The sequence below is a fragment of the Ovis aries genome, chromosome 2 (assembly GCF_016772045.2).
Source record: "Ovis aries strain OAR_USU_Benz2616 breed Rambouillet chromosome 2, ARS-UI_Ramb_v3.0, whole genome shotgun sequence".
NCBI classification, from domain to species: Eukaryota; Metazoa; Chordata; class Mammalia; order Artiodactyla; family Bovidae; genus Ovis; species Ovis aries.
In genome coordinates, this window is record NC_056055.1 from 2,900,094 (window position 1) to 2,924,346 (window position 24,253).

At 40.3% G+C, this 24,253-nt stretch overlaps 1 protein-coding gene across 1 annotated transcript in view; it reads left to right on the forward strand.

The window, feature by feature from the left end:
• Positions 1–24,253, forward strand: part of MEGF9 (multiple EGF like domains 9) — an 82,845-nt gene extending 58,592 nt beyond the window's left edge. The window contains exons 3-6 of the mRNA XM_027964060.2: positions 5,473–5,612; positions 16,912–17,055; positions 17,555–17,824; positions 19,574–24,253. Of these exons, the coding sequence (XP_027819861.2) occupies positions 5,473–5,612; positions 16,912–17,055; positions 17,555–17,824; positions 19,574–20,025 (1,006 nt within the window). The 3' untranslated portion in view covers positions 20,026–24,253. The remainder of the gene's footprint in view (positions 1–5,472; positions 5,613–16,911; positions 17,056–17,554; positions 17,825–19,573) is intronic.

A 24,253-nucleotide genomic window follows, 5' to 3' on the forward strand; every position in this document is an offset into this window, starting at 1 on the left:
CAGTATTGGGTTTTATGGTGATGGAATTAGTTTCTGGGTTGTCTTTAGCCAATCCTTCTGACTTAGAGTCCTTCCTGGTGGTGCATGCCTTGTTCAGCCAAGATGGATGCCAGCAAGAAGGATTCTGGGAGGTGGTTGGACACATGGTGTCCCTTTTGAACCTTCCCTAAACTCTCCTGGTTGGTGGTGGCTTATTAGTTCCGTGTCCCTTATCAGGATCTCCTGTCATAAAACAGCTCATGCAGAGGGTTCCTGTGGTGCCTGGCCAGGGTGGGCGGTTTCAGTCAGTGTGCTTCCCCTAACGACACTATAAGAAAATCTGATCATTCTGTCTGGGGTAATTTGAGGGTGCATAGTATGTGCTTAGTTATGCTTAGTGTAGCTGAGTCCCGCAGTGTTTGTGCCTCCTTTATAAACGATTCCATGGTCACCTTTCTGACACAGCTGTCCGTACTTCTTTAGTTCTTTGTGCCGATGGTACTAAGTTGCTTTAGTTGTGTCTGACTCTGTGCATCCCTGTGGACCGTAGCTCACCAGGTGCCTCTGTCCATGGAATTCTCCAGACTGGAATAGTGGATTGGGTTGCCATTTCCTCCTCCAGGGGATCTTCCTGACCCGAGCTTCCAACCCGTGTCTCTTACGTCTCCTACTTTGCCCTGCGGGTTCTTTGCCTTTAGCACCACTTGAGAAACCCCAATTAGTTCTTTACTAGCAAGTAACTCATGTCTATAAAAAGTGATGCCAGATGAGGAAATTCCATCTTAAATTCTTGGTTAGTTGATGTCAGTAGTATAGATTTCTAACTTTTCAAAATCCAGTTCTGTGCCCTTATTCTCCAGATATGAAGATGTGAGTCTGCTCCCTTCATTTTAAATCTGTGGATAAGCATAAGTGGTCTATTAACAGGCCTTTTTTTTTTTTTTTTGCTTTTGCTTTTTTAAAAATTTCATTGCATTTATATCATTGACCTTTGCTTCAAAAAGCATTCAGCAGTCTTTAACAGAGGGAGACCATGAAAGGGGGTGTTGTAAAGGCTTTATTCTATAAAAGAAGTCATACAGGGAAAGCTTTATATTTGCTGAGTGATTTAACCCTTATACATGCAGAAGCTGGCCACGGGCCATGAGTAACATGGTGGAAAGGCACTACTACTTGCAGGCCCCCAGCCACGTTTCCCTACTAAAGTCTATATTTTTTAAAAGAGAGAGAGAAAAAAGCACCTCCTCTCTTGTTGTTTTAAAATCTACCCAAGAAAAGTGATGCATGGTATCTAGACTAGTCAATTGCCTTATCAAGATTCATAAAGTCACTTAAAAAAGAAATCAAGAACTGAGGAGCATATTCTCCAGGGAGAAAGATGCTTGCTTAAATCAGTCTTCTGAGTGCCTAGAGCAGAATTATGAAGGGAAAGATCACTTATAGGAATAGCAACTACTTTGGGAGCATTGGCTGTATTATGCTTATGAGATATTATTAGGTGATTGGGTATTCCAAGGTTAATACATTTTTCTTATAGACAGTGAATTGGGCAGACAGTGTCATTAAGTAGCTGTTTATCTTTCTCATTACCAAATAATCTAATATCTATAGAGAAATGGGGAGCAAACATATTTTGATTAACATTTTTAAAGGCTTGGAAACTGGCTAATGAAGTATTGTTAGCCAGTCTCCAAAAGGCACATTATATCCTTCATGATTTTCTGACAGTATAGTGGGACTTAGCAGTTGACTGGTTCCTTCTTGTTGAATCATAAGGTAATCCTGAACTTCATTCTTTGATGAATACAGGTTTACTTTGCTAGACCTTTAAGTGCCTCAGGGTATTTTTATGTAAGACTGTAAGTATGTATATAGGTAGGGTTTTGTGTTTTTTTCCCAGTTGCTTTCTTTTTTGCAGTTACTTGAGTGACATGCTTGGAAATGTACATTTCTGTTGAAATTTTAAAAAGAATAATCATCTTCTCTAGTATGATTGATACAGACTTTAATTAAGATTAACTAAAATAAAATCACTGTGGACGCAGGCTGCAGCCATATTAAAAGATGCTTGCTGCTTGGAAGAAAAGCTATGACAAACCTAGATAGTGTATTGCAAAGCAGAGACATTACTTTGCTGACAAAGGTCTGTGTAGTCAAAGCTGTGGTTTTTCCGGTAGTCATGTATGGATATGAGAGTTGGACCGTAAAGAAGGCTGAGCACCAAAGAATTGATGCTTTCGAACTGTGTTGCTGGAGAAGGCTCTTGAGAGTCCCTTGGACAGCAGGGAGATCCAAGTCAACCCTAAAGGAAATAAACCCTGAATATTCATTGGAAGGACTGATGCTGAAGCTGAAGCTCCAATTCTTTGGCCACCTGATGCAAAGAGCTGACTCCTTGGGAAAGACCCTGATGCTGGGATAGATTGAGGGCAAGAGGAGAAGCGGGTGACAGAGGATGAGATGGTTTATGGTGTCACTGACGCAATGGACATGAGTTTGAGCAAGTTCCAGGAGATAGTAAAGAACAGGGAAGAACAGTGCTATAGTCCATGGGGTCACCAAGAGTCAGATATGACTGAGCGACTGAATAACAACAAATACATCAAAATCTGGGCTGTGTCTCTGAGAACCTTGGGACTTTGCTAGGCTGCAGTGTCTTCAAGTGGAAAAACTCTCAGATTTGTTAAGGGAGATCTGAAACTTACAGGCAATGAGAAGAGAGACTGGGTTTATTCTGGGCAAGGCAGAAACAGCTCACTGGGGTCAGAACCTAAATAAATGGTGAATTGTGGTGCTTGGAATCTACAGAATGAAGCTTGATACCCAAGTGGGTATCATATTATTTGGCAGGCAAATTTATTGTACAAATTTAGAGTTAAACTGAGCAGAGGGTAGGTAGCATAGTGGGAAAGGCTGGCTTTGTATAAATAAACCTGCCTTTATTAGGTGTGGACAGTAACTTTAACCCTTTGAATTCCCTCAGTAGTAAAATGAGGGTTATGACCACCACCTTGTAGAGTTACTTTGAGGATTAGAAAGAATATGTATTTATTGACATAGGCCCTAAATGAATGATCACTTATTGTTTTTATCATCATCACCATTTCTTTCAGATGTTTCCATTTTACATTTTCTGTAAAATTGTTAGTCAAGAAATTGCATAACCTAATATATTAGGCAGCTTTAAGATAGAAATAGAGAGTTTGATAGGTAACTTCTCAGGATATAAGGCTTTAAGATATGTTAAGTATTTATTATTTACATAAGCATGGGTTTCTTTCCTTTCTTGACTGGCTTTGAGTAAAGCCCTAAAAATATACTGTGTAGAACTATTTTTCTGTTCCTTTTTGGCATACCCTGGGATATTGCGAAGAACCATGGGTTAAGTGGGAGAGAGAAGTGAATTTCAACTATAACTGCTCAAAATAGTTTTTTTAGGATAGAAGGCAAAAGCCTTGTTATTTAGACCAGGGCATGCTGATAAACAGAGAGGCACATCTGAATAGGAAAAAAAAAACAAAAAAACAAAACTTAGGTTTGTATACTATAAGTAGAATCCACACAGTTGAAAGTTGCTTTAGTCCCATTCTGCAAATTTTGACCCAAAGTTCCAATAATGCTCAAATTTAGAACTTCTATTTTTATTACAGAAATAGGAGTATGGGAAGCAGTAGGGGATTACTTTAACTGACATGTGTAAGAGCTGTGTAAGTATTAACAATTTTAGCTTGGACTCCTAAAGTAGAATGAACATCCCCATAGGGGCTCATTATTAGGAGCTGAGTCTCTAAAATAATTATATTGAGATGCAATTCTACATTATATTGACTCCCATCCAATATGACTGGTGCCAGAACTCTACTGATATGAATTCTAAAATTTTGATGTCCAGAATGAGCATGTAAAGAAGAGTGACACTGTTGGAGAAAAGGGAAAAGTACTTGAGCTGTTTTGAGAGCCCTGGTAATTAGTGCAGCCTTTCACCTTTCTTTTTCCCTCCCAGTGCTTAACTCTAAAGCTCAGTTTGTGTATTGAGCATTTATTCATCAAGCATATATTAATTGTCTACAACAAGCAGGGTACTATGCTAGACTCTGAAGATAGCAAGGTGGCTAGGGTAGGGTCCCTGAACTCTGCAAACTTACCAGGTGACAAGTATGATGAAGACAGTTAAGGCAGACCCTTCCTCTGCTCATGCTCGTCTTGAAAGTGTTAGTTGCTCAGTTGTGTTCGACTCTACATCTTGAAGATAACTTGAAAAACAGCTGCATGATACGGCCTTTGCTTTAGGCCTTTAACAGTCTAACTAGAGATACGTATATGAAAGAATGTAGAAAAATCCATGATTAGGAATAAAATGTACAGTATAGAGAAAGTGCTGTCTGGAGGCCAAAAGAGCTCCGTTGACCAGTCAGGGAAAAGTCATGGGAAAAGATGAGGCTGAAAGTAGGAGAATGTCTAAGAGAGGAAGAAGAGGGAAGATATTGTAAGAGAGATGACTATAGAGTAAATAACAAGAGATACTTTGGTGTACAACACCCGTGGTGGATTCATGTCAATGTATGGCAAAACCAATACAGTATTGTAAAGTAAAATAAAGTAAAAATAGAAATTAAAAAAAAGAGAGAGAGATACTTTGGAAGAAAATCTGACCAAAACTGGTGGTATATTGAATTTGAATGAGTGAATGGAAGAGCATGGAGTCGAGAGAGAAGAGTTGAAAATTAAAACAAAAGTTTTAATTTCAGTGATTGGAGAGAGATGATATCACTGATGTAATGGACATCTAAGGAAAGAAAACAGGTTAATAAGAAATGGGACACTAAATAAAATATTTTTATTACTTTAGATTTTTAGTCCTTTTTTTGGTGTTGAAGCATGTTTATTTGGGTTTAATTTAGAAATGAATAGAGGTCCTCATTACAGTCATATTCACTTAGTTGTGAATTCCGGTTAATTGCCAGAATTGTGTTAATACAGCATTGGCCTACAGTAGAAAATCATATTGAGTTTCTAGCACATTCATTAGAGTCCTTATTTTTATATTTTTCAACCAAAAGCTAGACTGAGTGGGACCTGGGTGGTTTTTCTTCTTTTCTTCAGATTGGGTAGTTTGGGTGCTGGGGCAATGGTGGATGATTTGGGGGTGACATGCGGCTGTGGTGCCCATCCTATACCCCAGTGCTTTTCGTAAACAAAGATGTTGAAGGACCAGGCACTTGGAACTCCCCATGGTTCCTTTATCATTTATTCTAAACTATCCAAGTGCAGAGGATTAAATTGTCAGAAATGATTAGTGTTATTGCCATGCTAATTGAATTAATAGTCATGAAGCTGCTCAACTTATAATTCAAAATAAAAATCACTCAGTATGTATAGTAACTAGAATCTAGCTGACACTATTTCTGCATTAAGATCATCTGTGATGAGATGTTAGGCAACAAAACCTTCAAACTGATTTATTTTGTTCATTGTCTTTGCTTTTATCTGCAGCTCTGGGAGATGTCAGTGCAAAGTGGGTGTCACTGGCTCTTCATGCGATAGATGCCAGGATGGATATTACGGCTTCAACAAGAACGGCTGCTTGCCCTGCCAGTGCAATCATCGGTCTGCCAGCTGTGATGCCCTCACAGGTACCCCCTTCCCTTACTTTCTTATGTAATTAGTCCATTGTTCTTTTCAGTTTGAAGTCCTTCTTGTCTGAGTTAATTCTTCCCAAAGAGTTTGTAAGGATCTTTCTCTTCTAAGTAGGATGTAATAGGTCATAGCAAGCCAAACTTCTTCTACAACAACTATATGTATATATATAAAAATTTCAAAAATCATATTGATTGGCAACCCATGGAAGCAATGAAAACTATATGAACCAAAATTCCAGAAAGGGTAGAACTCTTCCTAAGTAAGCTGATGCTCACCAGCCACTTTCCTTCCAAGGGACATTTGCCAATTCTGGGCAGAGACTAAGGAGTGGGCTTGGTCCAAGTAAAAGGATTCTTCTTGAGGAAAGATACAAGAAGAACTTTTGGCAGTTATTTGGGGCTTCCATTATGAATTGGAAACTAGAGGAGCCCTAAACACAGGCCAGTTTTCCCACAGGACGTTAAGTAACTGTGCAGGAGATGGAAGGCTGGCCCAAAAGGTAGAAAGAAATTTCTCAGTCTGATGGTGCTTAGGAGACAAAATCTTTTTAGAAAGAAAGGGCCTGCGACAACATATGACCACCTCTCTGAAGACACTGCCAGATTCAAAAGGTAGATTCTGTGGGATTTAGGCTCACATCCATCACTCACATTGTAGATCTATTGCAGTCTTTCATGGCTGAAGAGACACACACCTGCTGGGTTCTCAGTCAAAAGCCTTAGAAGGCTGCGATCAAGCAGGAGTGACGGGCCATAGGTGAACTGCCTCATACTAAAATTGCATTCATCCTCAACCTGTCTCAACTTCTGACTGAACTGGGGCGATCCTCTCATTACATCTGCCTAGCAGAGGGAAGAGGAATCATCTGTGGTTCTTTTGTACACTGTATCTGGCAACTAAAACAGGGGACAATCCTGAGGTAGGAAAATGTGGCCAGTAATAAAGAGAAAAGCAATGGAAGCAGATCCGCAGATGACCCAGGTATTAGAGTCATCCTACAATGAGTCCAAAATAACTAAGGTTAATATTTTAAGAAAATAGAGGAGAAAACAGACAAAATAGGTGAAAAGAGGCAAGATTTCAAGAGGTTTGTAGTCAAAAAATAATCAAAAGAACAATCTAGAATTGAAAAATAGAACATCTGAAATTAACACCTCACTACGTGGACTTAATAGCGGTCTACAGTGTGTGCTGTGAAGACAAGGTTAGTAGATTCAGATGCAGTTCAGCTTGAAATATCCGAACTGCAGCATAGAGAGAAAAAATGCAAAGGAAAGAGCAGAGCAGAAAAGACATATGGGATACAGCCAGAAGGTCTCACATAAGTGCACGTGAAGGCTCAGAAAAAGGAGAGAGATACTGGGGCAGAAGCAAATATCTAAAGAGATAATGGCCAAGAGTTTTCCAAATTAATGAAAGAGACCAACTCACAGATTCAAACAGCTCAGCAAACCCTAGGCAGTCAGGAACAAAGAAAACCATATCTAGGCAAACTTGGTTAAACTGTTAAAAACTGGAGACAATTAACTTCTCTGGTCTTCAATTCTTATTCTTTCCTAAATCTTATTTCCTAAACCTTTCTAAGAAATCTTTCCTAAATCTTCCTAATCTTATTCTTTCCTAAATATAAGGACTAGAGATACTTCCTTGGAAATCTTTCTTCCCCCCAACAACAAAAATCAGAACATACTAGTCTGACAAGTAACAAGTGTTTTTATGAGATTAAGGTAGCAGAATATTTGAACAGAAAGTACTCTGGAAAAAAAATCTGTGTTGAAATCTTATTCTTCGTTTTAATCCTCTAGTCTTCAGTTCAGTTCAGTTCAGTCACTCAGTCGTGTCCGACTCTTTGCAATCCCATGAACTGCAACACACCAGGCCTTCTTGTCCATCACCAACTCCTGGAGTCCACCCAAACCCATGTCCATTGAGTCGGTGATGCCATCCAACCATCTCATCCTCTGTTATCTTCTTCTCCTCCTGCCCTCAATCTTTCCCAGCATCAGGGTCTTTTCAAATGAGTCAGCTCTCTGCATCAGGTGGCCAAAGTATTGGAGTTTTAGTTTCAACATCAGTCCCTCCAATGAACACCCAGGACTGATCTCCTTTAGGATGGACTGGTTGGATCTCCTTGCAGTCCAAGGGACTCTCAAGAGTCTTCTCCAACACCACAGTTCAAAAGCATCAATTCTTCGGCGCTCAGCTTTCTTTATAGTCGAACTCTCATATCCATACATGACCACTGGAGAAATCATAGCCTTGACTGTGTTGAAATCTTATTCTTCATTCTAATCCTCTAGTCTAAGGAGAAACAAATTGATTTAGAAGAAATTGTGTTATTTTTTTCAATCACACGATCTGGTCCCTGCCTACTTGCCAGTTCTATCTTGTGCTGTTCTTTTTCTTTACTGTTCGTGATCCAGTCACACTGGCTTCTATTTCTAAAATATGTTATGTTCCCCTGTCCCAGGGTTCTCGCACATAATCTTTTCCTCTGCCTGGAATGGTCTTTCTAATACACTTGTACCCCCACTGCTGGCCCCTCTGCTTTATTAAACCATATCCTTCCTTCAGGCCTTCAGCTAAATGTTACTTTCACTAGGAAGCAGTTTATGCTCCAAGCTAAATGACAGTTTTCCCAATTATACACTCTCATATACATTTGTATTTTTTCATAGCACACATCACAGTTTATAATAATATATTTTATTTATGATTAAATCATATATGGTGTATTCACTACATTGTAAGTTTCATATCAGTTTTGTTCACCATTTTACACGTTTAGCTTGAAAATTAGTCCATAGTATGAGTGCAGCCATGAAATTAAAAGACACTCCTTGGAAGGAAAGTTATGACCAACCTAGATAGCATATTGAAAAGCAGAGACATTACTTTGCCAACAAAGGTCCGTCTAGTCAAGGCTATGGTTTTTCCAGTGGTCATGTATGGATGTGAGAGTTGGACTGTGAAGAAAGCTGAGCACCGAAGAATTGATGCTTTTGAACTGTGGTGTTGGAGAAGACTCCTGAGAGTTCCTTGGACTGCAATGAGATCCAACCAGTCCATCCTAAAGGAGATCAGTCCTGGGTGTTCTTTGGAAGGAATGATGCTAAAGCTGAAACTCCAGTACTTTGGCCACCTCATGCGAAGAGTTGACTCATTGGAAAAGACTCTGATGCTGGGAGGGATTGGGGCAGGAGGAGAAGGGGACGACCAAGGATGAGATGGCTGGATGGCATCATGGACTCGATGGACATGAGTCTGAGTGAACTCCGGGAGTTGGTGATGGACAGGGAGGCCTGGCGTGCTATGGTTCATGGGGTCACAAAGAGTCGGACATGACTGATCGACTGAACTGAACTGAACTGAAGTATTACTAACTTTTTGTTGGATGAATGACCAAACAAATGGGAAAACTTACAGAGTAAAGATGAGTGTCAGTCCTGGATGACAGAAACGCCTCATCTTGTTGAGCTGGTTTAAATCGCTCCCTAGTTCATCTGTGGTACCAGGAAGCAGTCTACACCTCTGGTTCCCATTTCTGATTTTCCTCATGGCAGTGGGGTAGCTCTCGTAAATGTCACGTAAATCCCAACCTATTTTTGCTCAGGAGATAGTTTAAGGCAAAAGAAATCCTTTTCATGGTTATGATTTCTAAAGGCTAGTAATAAGACATAAATGGTTTCTCTGTTTGGAAGTATAATAAAGTGGAATCTAACATGAGAGAGTATGGATACTCCGTATGACACTGTCAGTTTAGTACAAAATCAGTCTTTGCTTTTGTCTCAAATTTTGAAGACTTTGTATCCCCAGCAGTGTCCTGGTACACAAGATTGCCCTCTGGTGGCCACTTGCTGCGTTTTCAGAGGGCTTACTCCCCCTACGCCCCTCATCTCACCTATACCTTATATTTTAGATTGAATTAGATATTTTAAAGTAACGTTTTTGTGATAAAATATATTGAGAAAAATATTTTAGAAAGCAGTATGTATCAGAAGTCTTAAAAATACTTCCCTGATTAAGTAGTTCTTTTTCCCAGAATCAATTTTTGGGAAATAATTCAAAATTCATAAAAAGCTTTATGTTCAAAGATGCTCACCACAGTGGCAGTTATAATTCTAAGAAATTAAACAACTTTACTTCTAACAACAGAAAATGAAGCAAATCCAATACACTATAAGAGCACAGGAAATGAAATCTTGACTTACCTTGGACTGATGGCTTAGTCTTCTCACTTAGGAGTTTGGTATTATAGCAGTAACTGCCTAATGGTGTGTTATGAAGCTTCAGTGCAGTATGTTTATACAGAGCCTGGCTCATTACAAGCAACAATAAGTGGGCTTCCCAGGTGGCTCAGTGGTGAAGAATCTGCTTGTAATTCAGGAGACTCGGGTTCAGTCCCTGGGTCAGAAAGACCCCCTGGAGAAGGAAATGGCGACACACTCAGTATTCTTGCCTGGAGACTCCCATGGACAGAGAGCCTGGTGGGCCACAGTCCCGAGGGTCCCAGAGAGTCGGACAGCAACATGAGAGGGAGAATGAAGCAGGACATCCAGTTACATGTGCCTTTTTTAGCTTGTGAAAAAGCAAAACCCAAAACTGCTCTCTATAAAAGAGAGATTCAAGGAAAAGTATTCAAAATCTTAATAACAGATTGCTTCGATAACTTTTTTTGTCTTCTTTTATGTTCTCCTGTATTTTTATAGATTTTCTTTCTTCAACACGTATTTCCCTTAAAGTGGAGGTGGGTGGACTGTTATTTTTTAGCTGAAATTTTATGCTCACATGGGCTTCCCTGGTGGCTCAGCTGGTAGAGAATCCGCCTGCCATGTGGGAGACCTGGGTTCCATCCCTGGGTTGGGAAGATCCCCTGGAGAAGGGAAAGGCCACCCACTCCAGTATCCTGGCCTGGAGAATCCCATGGCTTCTGTAGTCCATGGGGTCGCTAAGAGTCAGACACAACTGAGCAACTTTGGCTTCACTTATGTCCACATAGTATATACTTCTTTTTGAGAATTTAAGGTGCCTTCGTGCATTCATAGTGTCGCGTGGTGAATACCTTGACCTCAGCAGCTTGGTGGACTTGGCCACTCCTTCATCACTCAGTGACCTTCTTCACTTTAGAATATCACCCATTCCCCCCCTTTTTTCCATGATCAGTTCTGCTCGGTCTCCTTTTCAGCGGTAAGCACTGGGTTGTCTCAGAGGTTTGTCTTGACACATTCGTCTTCTGCATTTATGCTGTCCCTACATGATCTCATTCAGTCCTTTGAATTTAAATGCCATCTGCAAGTGTTCTGATTACCAGATTTCCATTCTCCCTTGATCGCTACACTCAAAGGTCTAACAGTGCACTTGACATCTTCACTTGAACACTCTATGTGGCATTGTAGCCCTAATGCATCCAAAACAACTCTTTGTTTTACTCTATAAGCTAAGCCTGCTTTGCCCCTAGTGTTCTTCCTCTGGTGACTGGCACCACACGAGTCCCATTTGCTTTTCCTTTCTGTAAATATCCAGGGCTTCCCAGGTGGCACTAGTGGTAAAAAGCCTATTTACCAGTGCTGGAGACATGAGGGGTGCGGGTTCAACCTCTTGAGTCAGGAAGACCCCCTGGAGGAGGGCATGGCCACCCGCTTCAGGATTCTTGCCTGGAGAATGGACAGAGGCGCCTGGAGAGCTTCAGTCCATGGGATCACCAAGCAGTGAACACGACCGAAGCGACTCAGCATGTGCGCGTGCGTTGTAAATATCCAGTCCGCCAGCAAGTTCTGCTCAGCCTGCCATTCAGCGTGACCTTCTTTGCCGTCCTCCTTGTCTAAGCAACTGTCACCTCTTGGAACTGTTTTCACTGTCTCTTATCTGATCACGCTGCGCCTTTTCTTGTCCTGACCCTCTGAGCCCCTCTCTACCACAGTCCAGTCTCCACATAACAACCAGAATGATCTTTTAAAAATGTAAAACCGGATCATGTCGTTCCCATGCTCAAACCTCCAAAGGCTTCCCATCCCTCTTCGAATAAAATTCAAACTGCCGTCCATAACTAGGTTTTCCTGGCCTCTGGCTTCCTCTTGGGTCTTACGGTGATTCTGCTACCCGCTGCCTTGTTTCCTTAGGCCGTCCTCCTTTCTGTTTAACAGGATCAAGTTTGCCTTCTGCTCAACAGAGAAGATTAGGCATTTAAAAAAAACATAGCGAAGTGACTTGCTGCCTTTCTGACAGGTTATATGTGAACTAGAGATAGTGAAATAAAGAAAGAAAAGGCTTCTTACAGGTGGTGATTTATGTTTTCAAAGGTTTGTCACTGACTTTGGTTGGAAGGAACCCTGCATTCTTTGCTTTGGCCAGTTGTTTTCTTGGTCACCCCCACCAGACTCTTTTGCTGCTGAGCCGAGGAGCGTGAGGTCATCTTCAGGACACTCGTTCCCTCTTTCTTTGCTCCATTGGCTCTTTCAGCAAAGAAAATGTGAATTTAAGAGAGTGTTATTAGATTTTGGAGGTTGCAGGCAAAGCATAATGAACAAAGTTACATTTCAGCTAATTCTCATAATATATCATTTATCACAATTGAAAGATTCTCAAGTTTCAGGTTTTAAAAGGAATTTAGATTTCATCCGGTTCAACTTTCCTAATTTACAGATGAGGAACTTGAAGCTTAAAGAGAAAACACTGTATCCTATGGAGTAGTTTTTCACTCGCCGAAATATTTACATATATTAAGTCATTGGCCAAGGAGTTATTATTCCATTTTACAGATTAAAAAAGTGAAACTCAGAGAAGCTATTCGCTGAAGGTTCACTCAGAGAAGCTTCCCTGGTGGCTCAGCGGGTAAAGAATCCACCTGCACTGCAGGAGACCTGGGTTCAATCCCTGGGTTGGGAAGATCCCCTGGAGAAGGAAACAGCTACCCACTCCAGGAGTCTGGCCTGGAGAATTCCATGGACTGTATAGTCCATTGTGTCACAAAGAGTTGGACACAACTGAGCAACTTTCAATTTCACTCAGAGAAGCTATTTGTTGAAGAGGTTCAGCTGAGAATAGAACTCATATCATCTGACATTAAATCATGATAATGATAAATACATATCATTTTTCTTATGCTATGTTGCCTCCCAAAGAGGATTTGTAAGCTGGTAGAAAAGCAGATTCATAGTATTAGTTCCTAGTATAAATGGATTTTAAAGTTATCTTTATTTTTATTATAAAAATCAGTCTTTAATTTTGTACATGAAATGCTTTTTAAGTTGCATGCTAAAGTCTTTGACTATGTGGATCACAACAAACTTCTTCAAGAAATGGGAAAATTCTTCAAGAGATGGGAATACCAGACCACCTTACCTGTCTCCTGAGAAATCTGTATGCAGGTCAAGAAGCAACAGTTAGAACCAGACATGGAACAACAGACTGGTTCCAAATTGGGAAAGGCTGTACATCAAGGCTGCTTATTTAACATATGCAGAGCACATTGTGAAAAATGCCAGGCTGGATGAAGCACAAGCTGGAGTCTAAATTGCCGGGAGAAATACCAGTAACCTCAGATACGCAGATGACACAACCCTTATGACAGAAAGTAAAGAGGAACTAAAGAGCTTTAAGTGAAAGAGGAGGGTGAAAATGCTGGCCTAAAACTCAGCATTCAAAAAACGAAGATCACGACATCCGGTCCCATCCCTTCATAGATGGCAAATAGATGGGGAAACAATGGAAACAGTGACAGACTTTATTTTCTTGGGCTCCAAAACCACTGCAGATGGTGACTACAGCCATGAAATTAAAAGATGCTTGCTCCTTGGAAGAAAAGCTGTGACCAAACTAGACAGCATATTAAAAAGCAGAGACATTACTTTGCCAACAAAGGTCCATCTAGTCAAAGCTATGGTTTTTCCAGTGGTCATGTACGGATGTGAGAGGTGGACCATAAAGAAAGTTGAGTGCCGAAGAACTGATGCTTTTGAACTGTGGTGTTGGAGAAGACTCTCGAGAGTCCCTTGACTGCAAGGAGCTCCAACCAGCCCGTCCTAAAGGAAATCAGTCCTGAATATTCATTGGAAGGACTGATGGTGAAGCTGAAGCTCCAATACTTTGGACACCTGATGTGAAGAACTGACTCACTGGAAAAGACCCTGATTTGGGGAAAGATTGAAGTCAGGAGGAAAAGGGGATGACAGAGGATGAGATGGTTGGATGGCATCACTGGCTTGATGTACTTGAGTTTGAGCAAGCTCTGGGAGTTGGTGATGGACAGGGAGGCCTGGCATACTGCAGTTCATGAGGTTGCAAAGAGTCGGACACGACTGAGTGACTGAATTGAACTCAGTTCTTGAAATATTTTATAACATGCATGTGATATACTTTACAATGTATTCATTTTATAATCAGAAAAATTTAAGATGTTAAAAATAATAGTGATAAGTGCACAGTAGAAACAATTTGAAAGTTAGAGGGGAAAAAGCACTCACCTGACAGTCGCCCCTCACATCTGTGGTGAGCATTCTGGTGTATTTCTGTTTGATCTGTCTGTATTAATTTTGTTTATTCTGTGGCTGTGTTCCAGGTGCGTGTTATTTTTAAACAGTGATGAGTTTTCAAAAACCAGTGAATTCTATTGTTACGCTTGTTTCATCCTTACTTTTGAGATGACATACTCACCATGTAGAGCTATTTTTTTCTTATTAACTTCTCATTGCAGCTTATGGCATAAAACAAATCAAAATAAAAAAAATTTTTCTGGAGAAAATGTAAAATGCTCTAAAATAAATGGTTTAGGAGAGTGAAACTGTATTGTGATAAGCAGAAAGACAGATGCTTGGGGTCTTTTCTAGAACAGTAGAAAGTCCCAAAATAATAAGCATGTAGGTCCAATAACATTATAGGAGCAAAATGTTATATATGTATAATTATTTCCATTGAACATTTTTAATATGAGGAGAGCAGGTAGACAGATTTTATACATAAAGCAAGTTTTGTATTTTCCAGCCTGCAGAACAATTTGACCTTTCACATTATTTTATTTTTACAACAAAAATGTACCGTTTCCTAGTATGTATTTTTCAGCTATCTTTATCATCACGAAGATACATAGCTAAAGAGGGATCAGGATACAATAGATCTGGGAAAAAATCAGGACCTGAAGTGTTCATCACTATATGAGGATATACTACTTTGTTGCATATATGAAATATATCATTTGCATATCAGACCTCAAAAATTATATGATTAAAAGTGATATTTACATGCAAATGTGATTTAAGGATTAAGTGTTCATATAAAATTTTTAAAAAATGTCTTTCTAAATAAGTTCATGAAGTTTCAAAGAACTTTGCTATAATTGCTCAAGAGTTGAGAGTTGACATGTACGTTAATGATTGTAGGTATGTTAATCATTCTTATAGTTTTTCAAATCTTATTCCAGTTGTCAGATCATTTTATTACACAATCTCATTCTGTCTCTTCTTTTTTTGTAAATATTTCACTAGTAAGGAAGAGGAATCAAATAAAACTATTTATGATGGTCTTAGCATTGTACTGTAGTTAGCTTAGCATGTACATGTTTCATTGTCTTCCTAGATTTCTATATAGACTTGACTCATTTCTGTGATAGTAGTTCTGAGTGTCTCTTTGAATGTAAATTATACCACATGGTTTCGTTCCGTCTGTAGACATTATGCTCCTTCAACGCCCGTCAAATGTCCTTCCTAATAGGGGACCAAAGGGTATTATTAAGACACACAGAACTTTGCTTGCCTCCTTCCTTTTCATTACGGTTTACATTTTTATTTTAAATTTTAAAATATAAAGCCATATGGAGCATTATATAAAAAATACTCACGTACCCCCACCTAGGAAACTATTAACATTTTGGTATTTTTGCGTAATAGAAAATTTCAGATAGAGTTGGAGTCCTCCTGTTTGTTTTCTTCCCTACCCTCATTTTCTTCCCTGCCTCTACAGAGATAAACAAAGCATAAAACTTGCCTATACTCTCTCAGTCTATAGTTAGTTTTTGTTGCATTTGAATGTATCCCTCTGCCTAGGGTATCATGTATCCATTTGCTTAGTATTGTTTAGTGTGGCTTTTGAATTTTCACTTCAGTCAGTCGGTCAAGGGCCTTCCCTGGCAGCCCAGTGGCTGAGGCTGCAGGCTCGGTGCTTCCAGTGCAGGGGAGGCAGACCTGACCCCTGGCTGGGGAGCGAAGATCCCATGTTCCTTGCAATTTGCCAAAAAAATTTTTATTTTTAAATTTTTTTTGCAGAGGAATAAAATGTTGAGTTGAGAGGGAAAATCTCTGAACATAGAATTAATTACAAAGCATAAATCACTCTTTTAAATGAGGGTAATATGGATATTTTAGATAAACGCAGCTAAGAAAACTCAAGGCATAAGAAGGAATTGTGAGAGATAAAGATAGAATTAATATATACTGTTTTCATATATTTAGGTCAAGGGAGGAGTGATTATAGTTCATATGCTCTGAGGTTCTTCCTGTGGGGGGTAAAGTTATTGGTTAATTTTGGACGTAGGTTATTTTATACATTTTTATTTTGTTATTTTTTAAATTTATTTTAATTGGAGGCTAATTACAGTATTGTAGTGATTTTGACATACATTGACATGAATCCGCCACGGGTGTACGTGTGTTCCCCATCCTGACCCTCCCTCCCACCTCCCTCCCCATCCCATCCCTCAGGGTCATCCCAGTGCACCGGCCCTGAGCTCCCTGTCTCATGCAGCGAACCTGGACTGACGATCTGTTTCACATATGATAATTTTTTAAATCAATTAATTTGTACAAAATTAATTAAGCACTCCTTTTCTATGTATTATTCTGCAGTTTGCTTTTTTCCACATGATGTTTGTAGGATTTATGTGTATTCATACATACAGGCCTAGTTTACTTATTTAGCTACAGAATCGCAACCAAGAAAACAGCACAGTTTATCTGTTCTTCTTTTAGTAGATCTTTAGGTTGCTTTTTTTTTTTTCTTTGCAAGTTGTTGGCCTGCTTTCGGTATGTAGTCAGTCAGTCAACAAGGGCTTACTACAGCTCTAGCCATATGCTCAGCCTTTCCCTAAAGAGTTTACCGTCTAGCAGGGGACCGGAACTGTAGGCCTGTTCAGTGTAGACGTGAGATGGGATAGAAACTGAATGCTGCATGCAGCCTGTGTTGCGTGACTTTTTCTGGTTTCCTCTTAAGGTTTTTTTGGTTTGCAGGTACATATAATTTATTTAAAGTTACCATGCTTTTGGAGTACATCTTTAACTTCTTAAAATGATTTGCTTCTTTTAGGTGCTTGTTTCAATTGCCAGAATAACAGCAAAGGGGATCACTGTGAAGAATGCATAGAAGGATTTTATCAGAGTCCTGATGGCTCGAAAGAATGTCTTCGCTGCCCTTGTTCAGCAGTGACATCTACAGGCAGTTGTATCATAAGTAAGGCCTTTCTCTAAATACTCATTTTTAGAGGAAGAATCAGTGAGTCAGTGATCTGTAGGTAGAAAGTTCTAGATGCTGTAGGTGAAAGGGAGTTATAAAAACAGTAAAGCTTTGCAGTAGATGCATTTGTGAAATGAGACACAAAGGAGGGATGAGGAAGTTGTTAAAACTGTATTTTATCCTGTCTTACATGATTAAAGAGGAAGAAATAAAAGAATTATGAGTGCCTCTCCATCTCAGTTCCTCAGATTCTTTAGATAAGGACACTTCTTTTGTTCTCTACCTAAACAGGTTTTCTGGACAGTTGATAAATAAGGTGTAAATTGTTAGTTTGGATTCCATGTGTTTCTTAAGTTTGAGAGGAGATAACAGTCAGGGGCTGTAAAATGTTTTTGTGTGTGTGTGTGTCGGTGGGTGGGGGGAGGTTAGCAGTAGTTTTGCATTTTGAAGCAACTTGAAAGTGTACTAAACCATGTTGGTGTTCTTGCTCTTTTAGAGCTGGGTGAATCGGCACCTGAATGTGTCCAGTGTAAAGATGGTTACACGGGCCAGAACTGCAATGAATGTAACAACGGCTACTATAATTCTGACAGCATCTGCATGGAGTGCCAGTGCCACGGCCACGTGGACCCGGTGAAGACTCCAGAGATCTGTAAGCCCGAGAGTGGGGAGTGCATCAGCTGCCTCCACAACACCACTGGGTTCCGGTGTGAAAACTGCCTGGAAGGTTACGATCGAGACCTTGAGGGAAACTGCATCAAGAAAGGTAAAGCTCCACCTGAGGGTGCAAACTTAATATCTTAACTTAGCAATGAAAATGTCAGGACAGCTACTTTTAGCTTTGTAAAAGCTTCCAGTCCCACCAGAGAAGTTTTTTTGGGAAATAGATTTTGGTAGAGATTTGCCCAAAGAGATTCCCTTCGATTCCCGCTGCTCTGCTGAGACTCCAGAGTCAGCTCCAGAAACGTGAGGAAGCCGTTGCAGTGTTCCCACACCCTCTCTTCATCTGTTTTTATTTTAATGATTTAAAAGTCCTGTCATTTTTTTTATCTTTTGCTTCCTGTATTCTCATCACTTCCAGTGATCATCAAAGATCTTTTTAAGTAGACGCCTATAACCTGGCTAGAAGTTAGCTGAGAAACAAGAATTTATTCCAGCTTCTGTCCTAACTTTGAGCCTAAGTTTTCCCACCTGATGGAGGAAGTAGTAAAACTATTCCTTCATTTTTGAAAGAAAAAAGTTACTCATGGCAAAACGTTTCTTACAGGGAATTTCAGTAAGGGTTCAGATAAAAATTAATGATTGGAAATTCAGGATGAGTTGGGGATATTCAGACTTTCTTAGCTCTTCTATAAAATGTTCTTTGACATTCTGACAGAAGCCGAATCCTGGGCTGATACAGTCTCCCTGTGGCAAGAATTAGTCTTTTACCATTTTCTTGATATCCTTATTCTGCTGTGATCAAGGCTCAATCACTCAGATTGGACCCTGTCCCTAGTCCAGAGAGCCTGTCGCTCAGTTCTCTTCCCCACTGGAGGCATATGCCTTGTCCGTATTTAGCTGACCAGACTATGGTGACTTTTCTCATTAGCTATTAGGGAATGCAAAACACGCCTCTTTTTAGGGTGGATTGATGTGGCTGGCTGTGGTGATGAATTGTAATGACAATAGGGATCGTTTTATCGAGTGCCTAGTATGTGCCAAGCACTATGGACATTAAATGTAATGATGTTGTATACTCTATTTAATCCTTCCCAAGGACTCCGTAAAATCGATATCATTATTCCCATTTCATAGGTGAGGAATCTCAGTTTTAAGAAGATTGACTCACTTACTTATTGCTACACAGTTCTACTTGATCCCCAAACTTCTGGTATTTCTCCTGAGCTATGCTGCATTAGAAGCACAAAGCATAGTACCTTAGTTGTAAAATAACTATCATCTAGATAAAGGGAAAATCACTGTGCTGGCAATGGCTGTTTTCTCTCTCAGCTGATGTCAACTATGGCCATTTAAATTGTGTTTTTCAGAAGCAACTAGAAATGCAATTTTTCCTATTTTGTTTTTGCCCCCATTAAAGAGAATTTTACCTTTATGAAGTGCCATCAGACATGCTGAACTTATTTTAGTTCAAACGAGTATTAGCTATCCCTTTCACTTTTAACGAAGTGATTTAGAAGTCACTAGTGACATACTTACTACCTTTTCAGGAATTTGTATGAATCTATTCAAGAGTACAGGAGGATGGAAAACTCCAACATTAGAATTTTCCCAGAGATTTCAGCATGGATATTATATGCATTTTGGATAACAGCCATGGCTGTGAGATCTAGTTTCTAGGCCCCGATTCTTTCCCCTGTATTTCTTAAGAAAGTATTCGTTAGCTTGCCTTTCTTTGAAGCAGAGTATCGTGTCAACATCCATGTCAATTTCCATGCCCATGTGTATTTCTTTTATTGTTTCTTAAAACAAGATATTTTGTCTTTTACATTTCACTCTCTGTTTTTATTTTCAGAAGTTATTGTTCCAACACCTGAAGGTTCTACCATTTTGGTTTCCAATGCCTCTTTGACCACATCAGTGCCCACCCCTGTTATAAATAGTACCTTTACCCCTACAACCCCGCAGACTATCTTTTCAGTAAGCTCTGCAGAAAACAGCACGTCAGCCTTAGCTGACGTATCATGGACCCAATTTAACATCATCATTTTGACAGTCATCATCATTGTGGTGGTGCTGCTGATGGGGTTTGTGGGGGCTGTGTACATGTACCGGGAGTACCAAAACCGGAAACTCAACGCCCCCTTTTGGACCATTGAGTTGAAAGAAGACAACATCAGTTTCAGCAGCTACCATGACAGCATCCCCAACGCCGATGTGTCGGGGCTGCTGGAGGATGACGGCAGCGAAGTGGCCCCCAACGGGCAGCTGACCCTGACGACGCCAGTGCATAGCTGCAAGGCCTGAGGGGGAGCCGGAGCTGTTCTCCTGGACTTTAAGGCCACAGTGCTTCCTGAGACAGCATCATCCTCTGCGCCACAGCCTGGGTAGAGTCGCTGAGATGAGAAAGCAAAGGCATATAGTGCATCGGAAATTTTCAGGTACAAACGTGTAATGTACTTAGCCTGTTACTTTTAGTTTTCCCATGAAGATCCGAAGCAGTCACTGACAATAAGGACTTGAAGTAAAGTATATTTTTGTACCAAACCACATGGGAGGGTGGAAGGCTGGACCTCTCAGTGCAGCCCCAATCCGCTTTGACCTCCAAACAGATTCCTGGGGGAATGTTCACCATCAGTGGAAACAGGATGATGGGTGTGGAGGGGGAAAGGACTGCCAGAAGACTTTAGCTCCATTCCTGATAGAGGACGGCCAGGAAGGATATTCATTTTACTGGACTAAAACACGTCCTTGAGGAAAAGCTGATATTTGGGCTGTGTCATAATACACAATCTTGATTGTTTCTATAATTGGGGCAGTAAAGTCCCAAGAAGATCTTTAGAAGGGTTTGATTTTTCTTTCCAGAGTTTTTGCTCAATAATAAGATTAAAGCACAGAATAAGCTTCTAATGGTAGAGAGAGGAAGGCAATGTCTGGGAAAGCAGAAAGCTGATGATTCTCCTTAGGGCCTCAGTGTAAATGATAAATTGTTTTAAAATAAGGAATATTCCTGCCTCTAGAGAAATAAGGTGTATATAGTTAATGTAGAATATCTGGTCAGCATTGTATTTGTATCTATTTGTAAAAAAAATCATGTCTTATTTTATCATCTAGAATTTATTTGTATAGCAGTTAATGGCATTGTAAAAAGAAAATATGGGGTTAAAATACTGTAAAATAGATGGCAATATTGCTAGAGCTGGGACTCTGGTGAGCATCAGTCATTTTTAGTCCCTCTTTGGACATTGTTGAAATTTATAAGAGGTTGGATGTTTCTAATTTTTCCCTTTTTCAGTCTAAAAGTAGAGTTCTATCGTCTTTGACTTCCTATAGATTCAAGCAATAGATTTTGAAGACAATGATTGTTAAGCTGGGACACAAGGCTGCATCCTCCAAACTACTCACCTGTTTAGACATTAGTGTCTCTATATTTTACATAGATTAAAGTAGAACACATGCTTGTTAAAAAGTTTTTTTAAGTAAAAATCGTCTTCCAAAGGAAGAAATGTTTTAGCTCCAAAAAAAAAGCCATCATATCACTTGGGATCCCCTGTGAAATATCATCCCTGTGGAATATTTATATTCTCTCCCACCCCTAAATGCTTCCTAGATTTGAGTGTAGCCTGCCGCTCACATGCCGCGGGGCGTGCACCGCTCTCTGCAGTGCTGTAGTTCCTGATCTTCTCGTCTGGCTAGAGGCTGGCTCTGTAGTTGAGTGGGGATAGTTAGTCATTGCATTTAGATGCAGCTTTTTCTTTGAGGCCATCTCTACCTTTGCTCTCCTCTAATTACGATATTGACAGAGTGTAGATTAAGCAAAGCCAGGAAAAACAGCCAGAAGTCAAATATAGATATTTATTAGGAGGAAGAACAAACTGTCAAGTAGTTACAAAAAAAAAAAAAGGCAAAAATTAAACCTAGGAAACCCTGCCAAGTTGATCACCTGCCTAACTTCTCCAGAGAAAAACCCGGAATTTGGTCATCCCTCTGCAGTTGGAGATGGTGCTCTGGAGGATGTACAGGCAGATAATCTGCTTCTGGTAACGGAGAGGCTCTGGATATCTGGCCATTTCTCATGAAAGTAGAGATTACATGAAAATTAGATAATGTTTCTATAGCCCTTTGCAGTTTGCAAGGCATCTTTCTGTACCTGTGTCCTTTGTTCCTCACCATGGGCCTTTGAGGAAGTAATTGCTGTTCCCAGTTTATCGGTGAGGTTAAACGTCTTGTTCAAGGCTGCACCATATATCATTAGGCTTGGAATCAGGACTCCTAACTCAGAAGCACATGTTTTTTTCAGCTGTATGCTTGTGCAGAAATGACCCAGCTGCAGACATTGGAAGGCTGGGAGGAAGAATCCCATCTGTGAACGTTTCTGATTTTTGTAAATACAAGGTACAATCCAGGGCTATATAGCCACGAAGGACTTTGCAGAAAGAACACAGGAGGATTACTCTCTGAAGCCAGTGTTGGTGATAAGAAAATAAAAATACCAGTCTGTGCTTCATAAAAGGAAACTAATCTTTCCAAGCAGGGAAAGAAACCCCGATTTCCCCAGCAGCTGCCACTTATGCGTGTAGAGACTGTTCCAAGGAATTGTGCAAAGTGACTTATGCCTTTTCCCCAGATTATCATGACCTCAAAGCCAGGGATTGAGGATGGTGGGAGATGAACGTTTGTTCAACAGAAGTCAACACAGTAAAGAAAGAAAGAGTTTGCTGGGGTCTAAGAGCCAAAGCTGAATGAACAGTCCAGATTCTGGCTGTGTAGACATTCCTTGAAACACGTTAAAAGGAATTGCAAAAGTTTGAATCACAGAGAACGTTTACCTTTAAATATTTATGAACAGAGCCTAGGCCATGTTCTTAATTTATCCTGGTGGAAGAAAATTAAGGTCTTAAAATCTATTTTAAATAATATTCTTTAGTGTTCTGTGCTTCTGCTGGTGGAGGTAATTTTGCTCTGAAGTTGAAATCCTTCATGAAGTGCTCTAACACCAAAATCACACTAGGAATTTGGCGTGGAACGCGTAACACAGCAGTCACTCCTCTAGAAGTATGATCCCCACCTACTATGGTGTTTAGCACCAGGATCCCATGTGTCCTTTAGAAAGACTAACAGTGTCTAAGAAGTAGGAATGTGTTTATTTTCAAATGCGGTAAGACTCGTGTGACTCTCATGGATGAGGGGCAGATACTGCTACTGGATGAAACTCCATCCTCATTAATTCATTGCAGTGAGCCCTTAGGCGTTTCTGGCAGTCAGATGCCCTAGGTGGTGTTGTGAAGTTTGTCTGTCTTCTTCACTTTCCCCTCCCTACCGCTGTCCTCTAGCTCCCAGAGGTGTCTTACTAATAGAATTTCTCTAGTTACAGAGAAAAATGATGATTAAAAACTAGCCCTCATTTATACTAAGGTCCTGTGGACTTAATGTGTTACTCGTAGGGATACCTGAATTTGAAGAGTGAGCAGAGCTGACACGGAATGGGAGGAGAGAGGTTTGGTGGGGGGAGGATTTGTGGAAGCATCTCATTGTATGTCTGTGCTCTCGCCCCAGTATTCCCAGCAGACTGACCGTGCAAGCAGCACTCACTGACCCTGCAGCTCACTGTGGTCCGCTGAGTGCCTGGAGGACGTGTAGCCCCTCTTGTGCTGCTCTGGAGCCAGAGAGCTGGAGCGACAGTCCTTCCTCGCAGCCCTAGTTTGGACTGCATTATTAAATCATTCACTTTGGTCCTGTATTTTTTTTGTAGGACATATGGTCAATATAGCACCTCTGATTATGAACATTCCCTGGTTCTTATATTTTGAGGTATATGGGAAGGAGTTCAATTTATATATCACCAGGAAAGAAAGCTCCCACAAAAATTTCTGAAAAGTAAAAAGCAACCCAAGGTAACCCGTTAGAGCAAAGGAAGCACCTCTGGCCTCATCGACGAAGAACCTTTGGTCTGTTATGATCGTATTGATAGGAGTTTGGGAGCTGAAATGAGTTTGATGTGTGCAGGGCAGTGACAGAAGGTTAGCATATTCAACCTTGAGCCAGTGACTATGCCGAGGGAAGAAGCAGGAAGAACGCACTGATTCACCTGAAGAAATCAAATGATACCACATGAACTAGAAAGGCTACGGATCACCAGAATGTCAGCGGTCAAATGATGCTTTTTCAAAGGCCACTGGGAACCTTCCTTATCATGCATCTGCAGTAACCGCACCAGCAGCTCTAGAACGTGAGACCAGGCCTGAGGTCTGCGCTAGCCTGAGAGCTGACCGATTTAAAGCGACGCTGTCACGCTAGGCACAAGCACTCTGTAACACGCTAAATTTCCGCCCGAGCAATTGGGAGTGTTTCTGAAACATTAAAATCGTATTTATGTCACTAAAATTCTAACGCACATCTTAAAGACATGTCTCATTCGTATGCTGTGCTAGGCTTCATGATGCATTTCTAAATTTGTGTATGATTTGAATATAAGAAAGAATTTATACAAGAGTGTTATTTAAAATTATTAAAAAATAAATGTATATAATTTGTA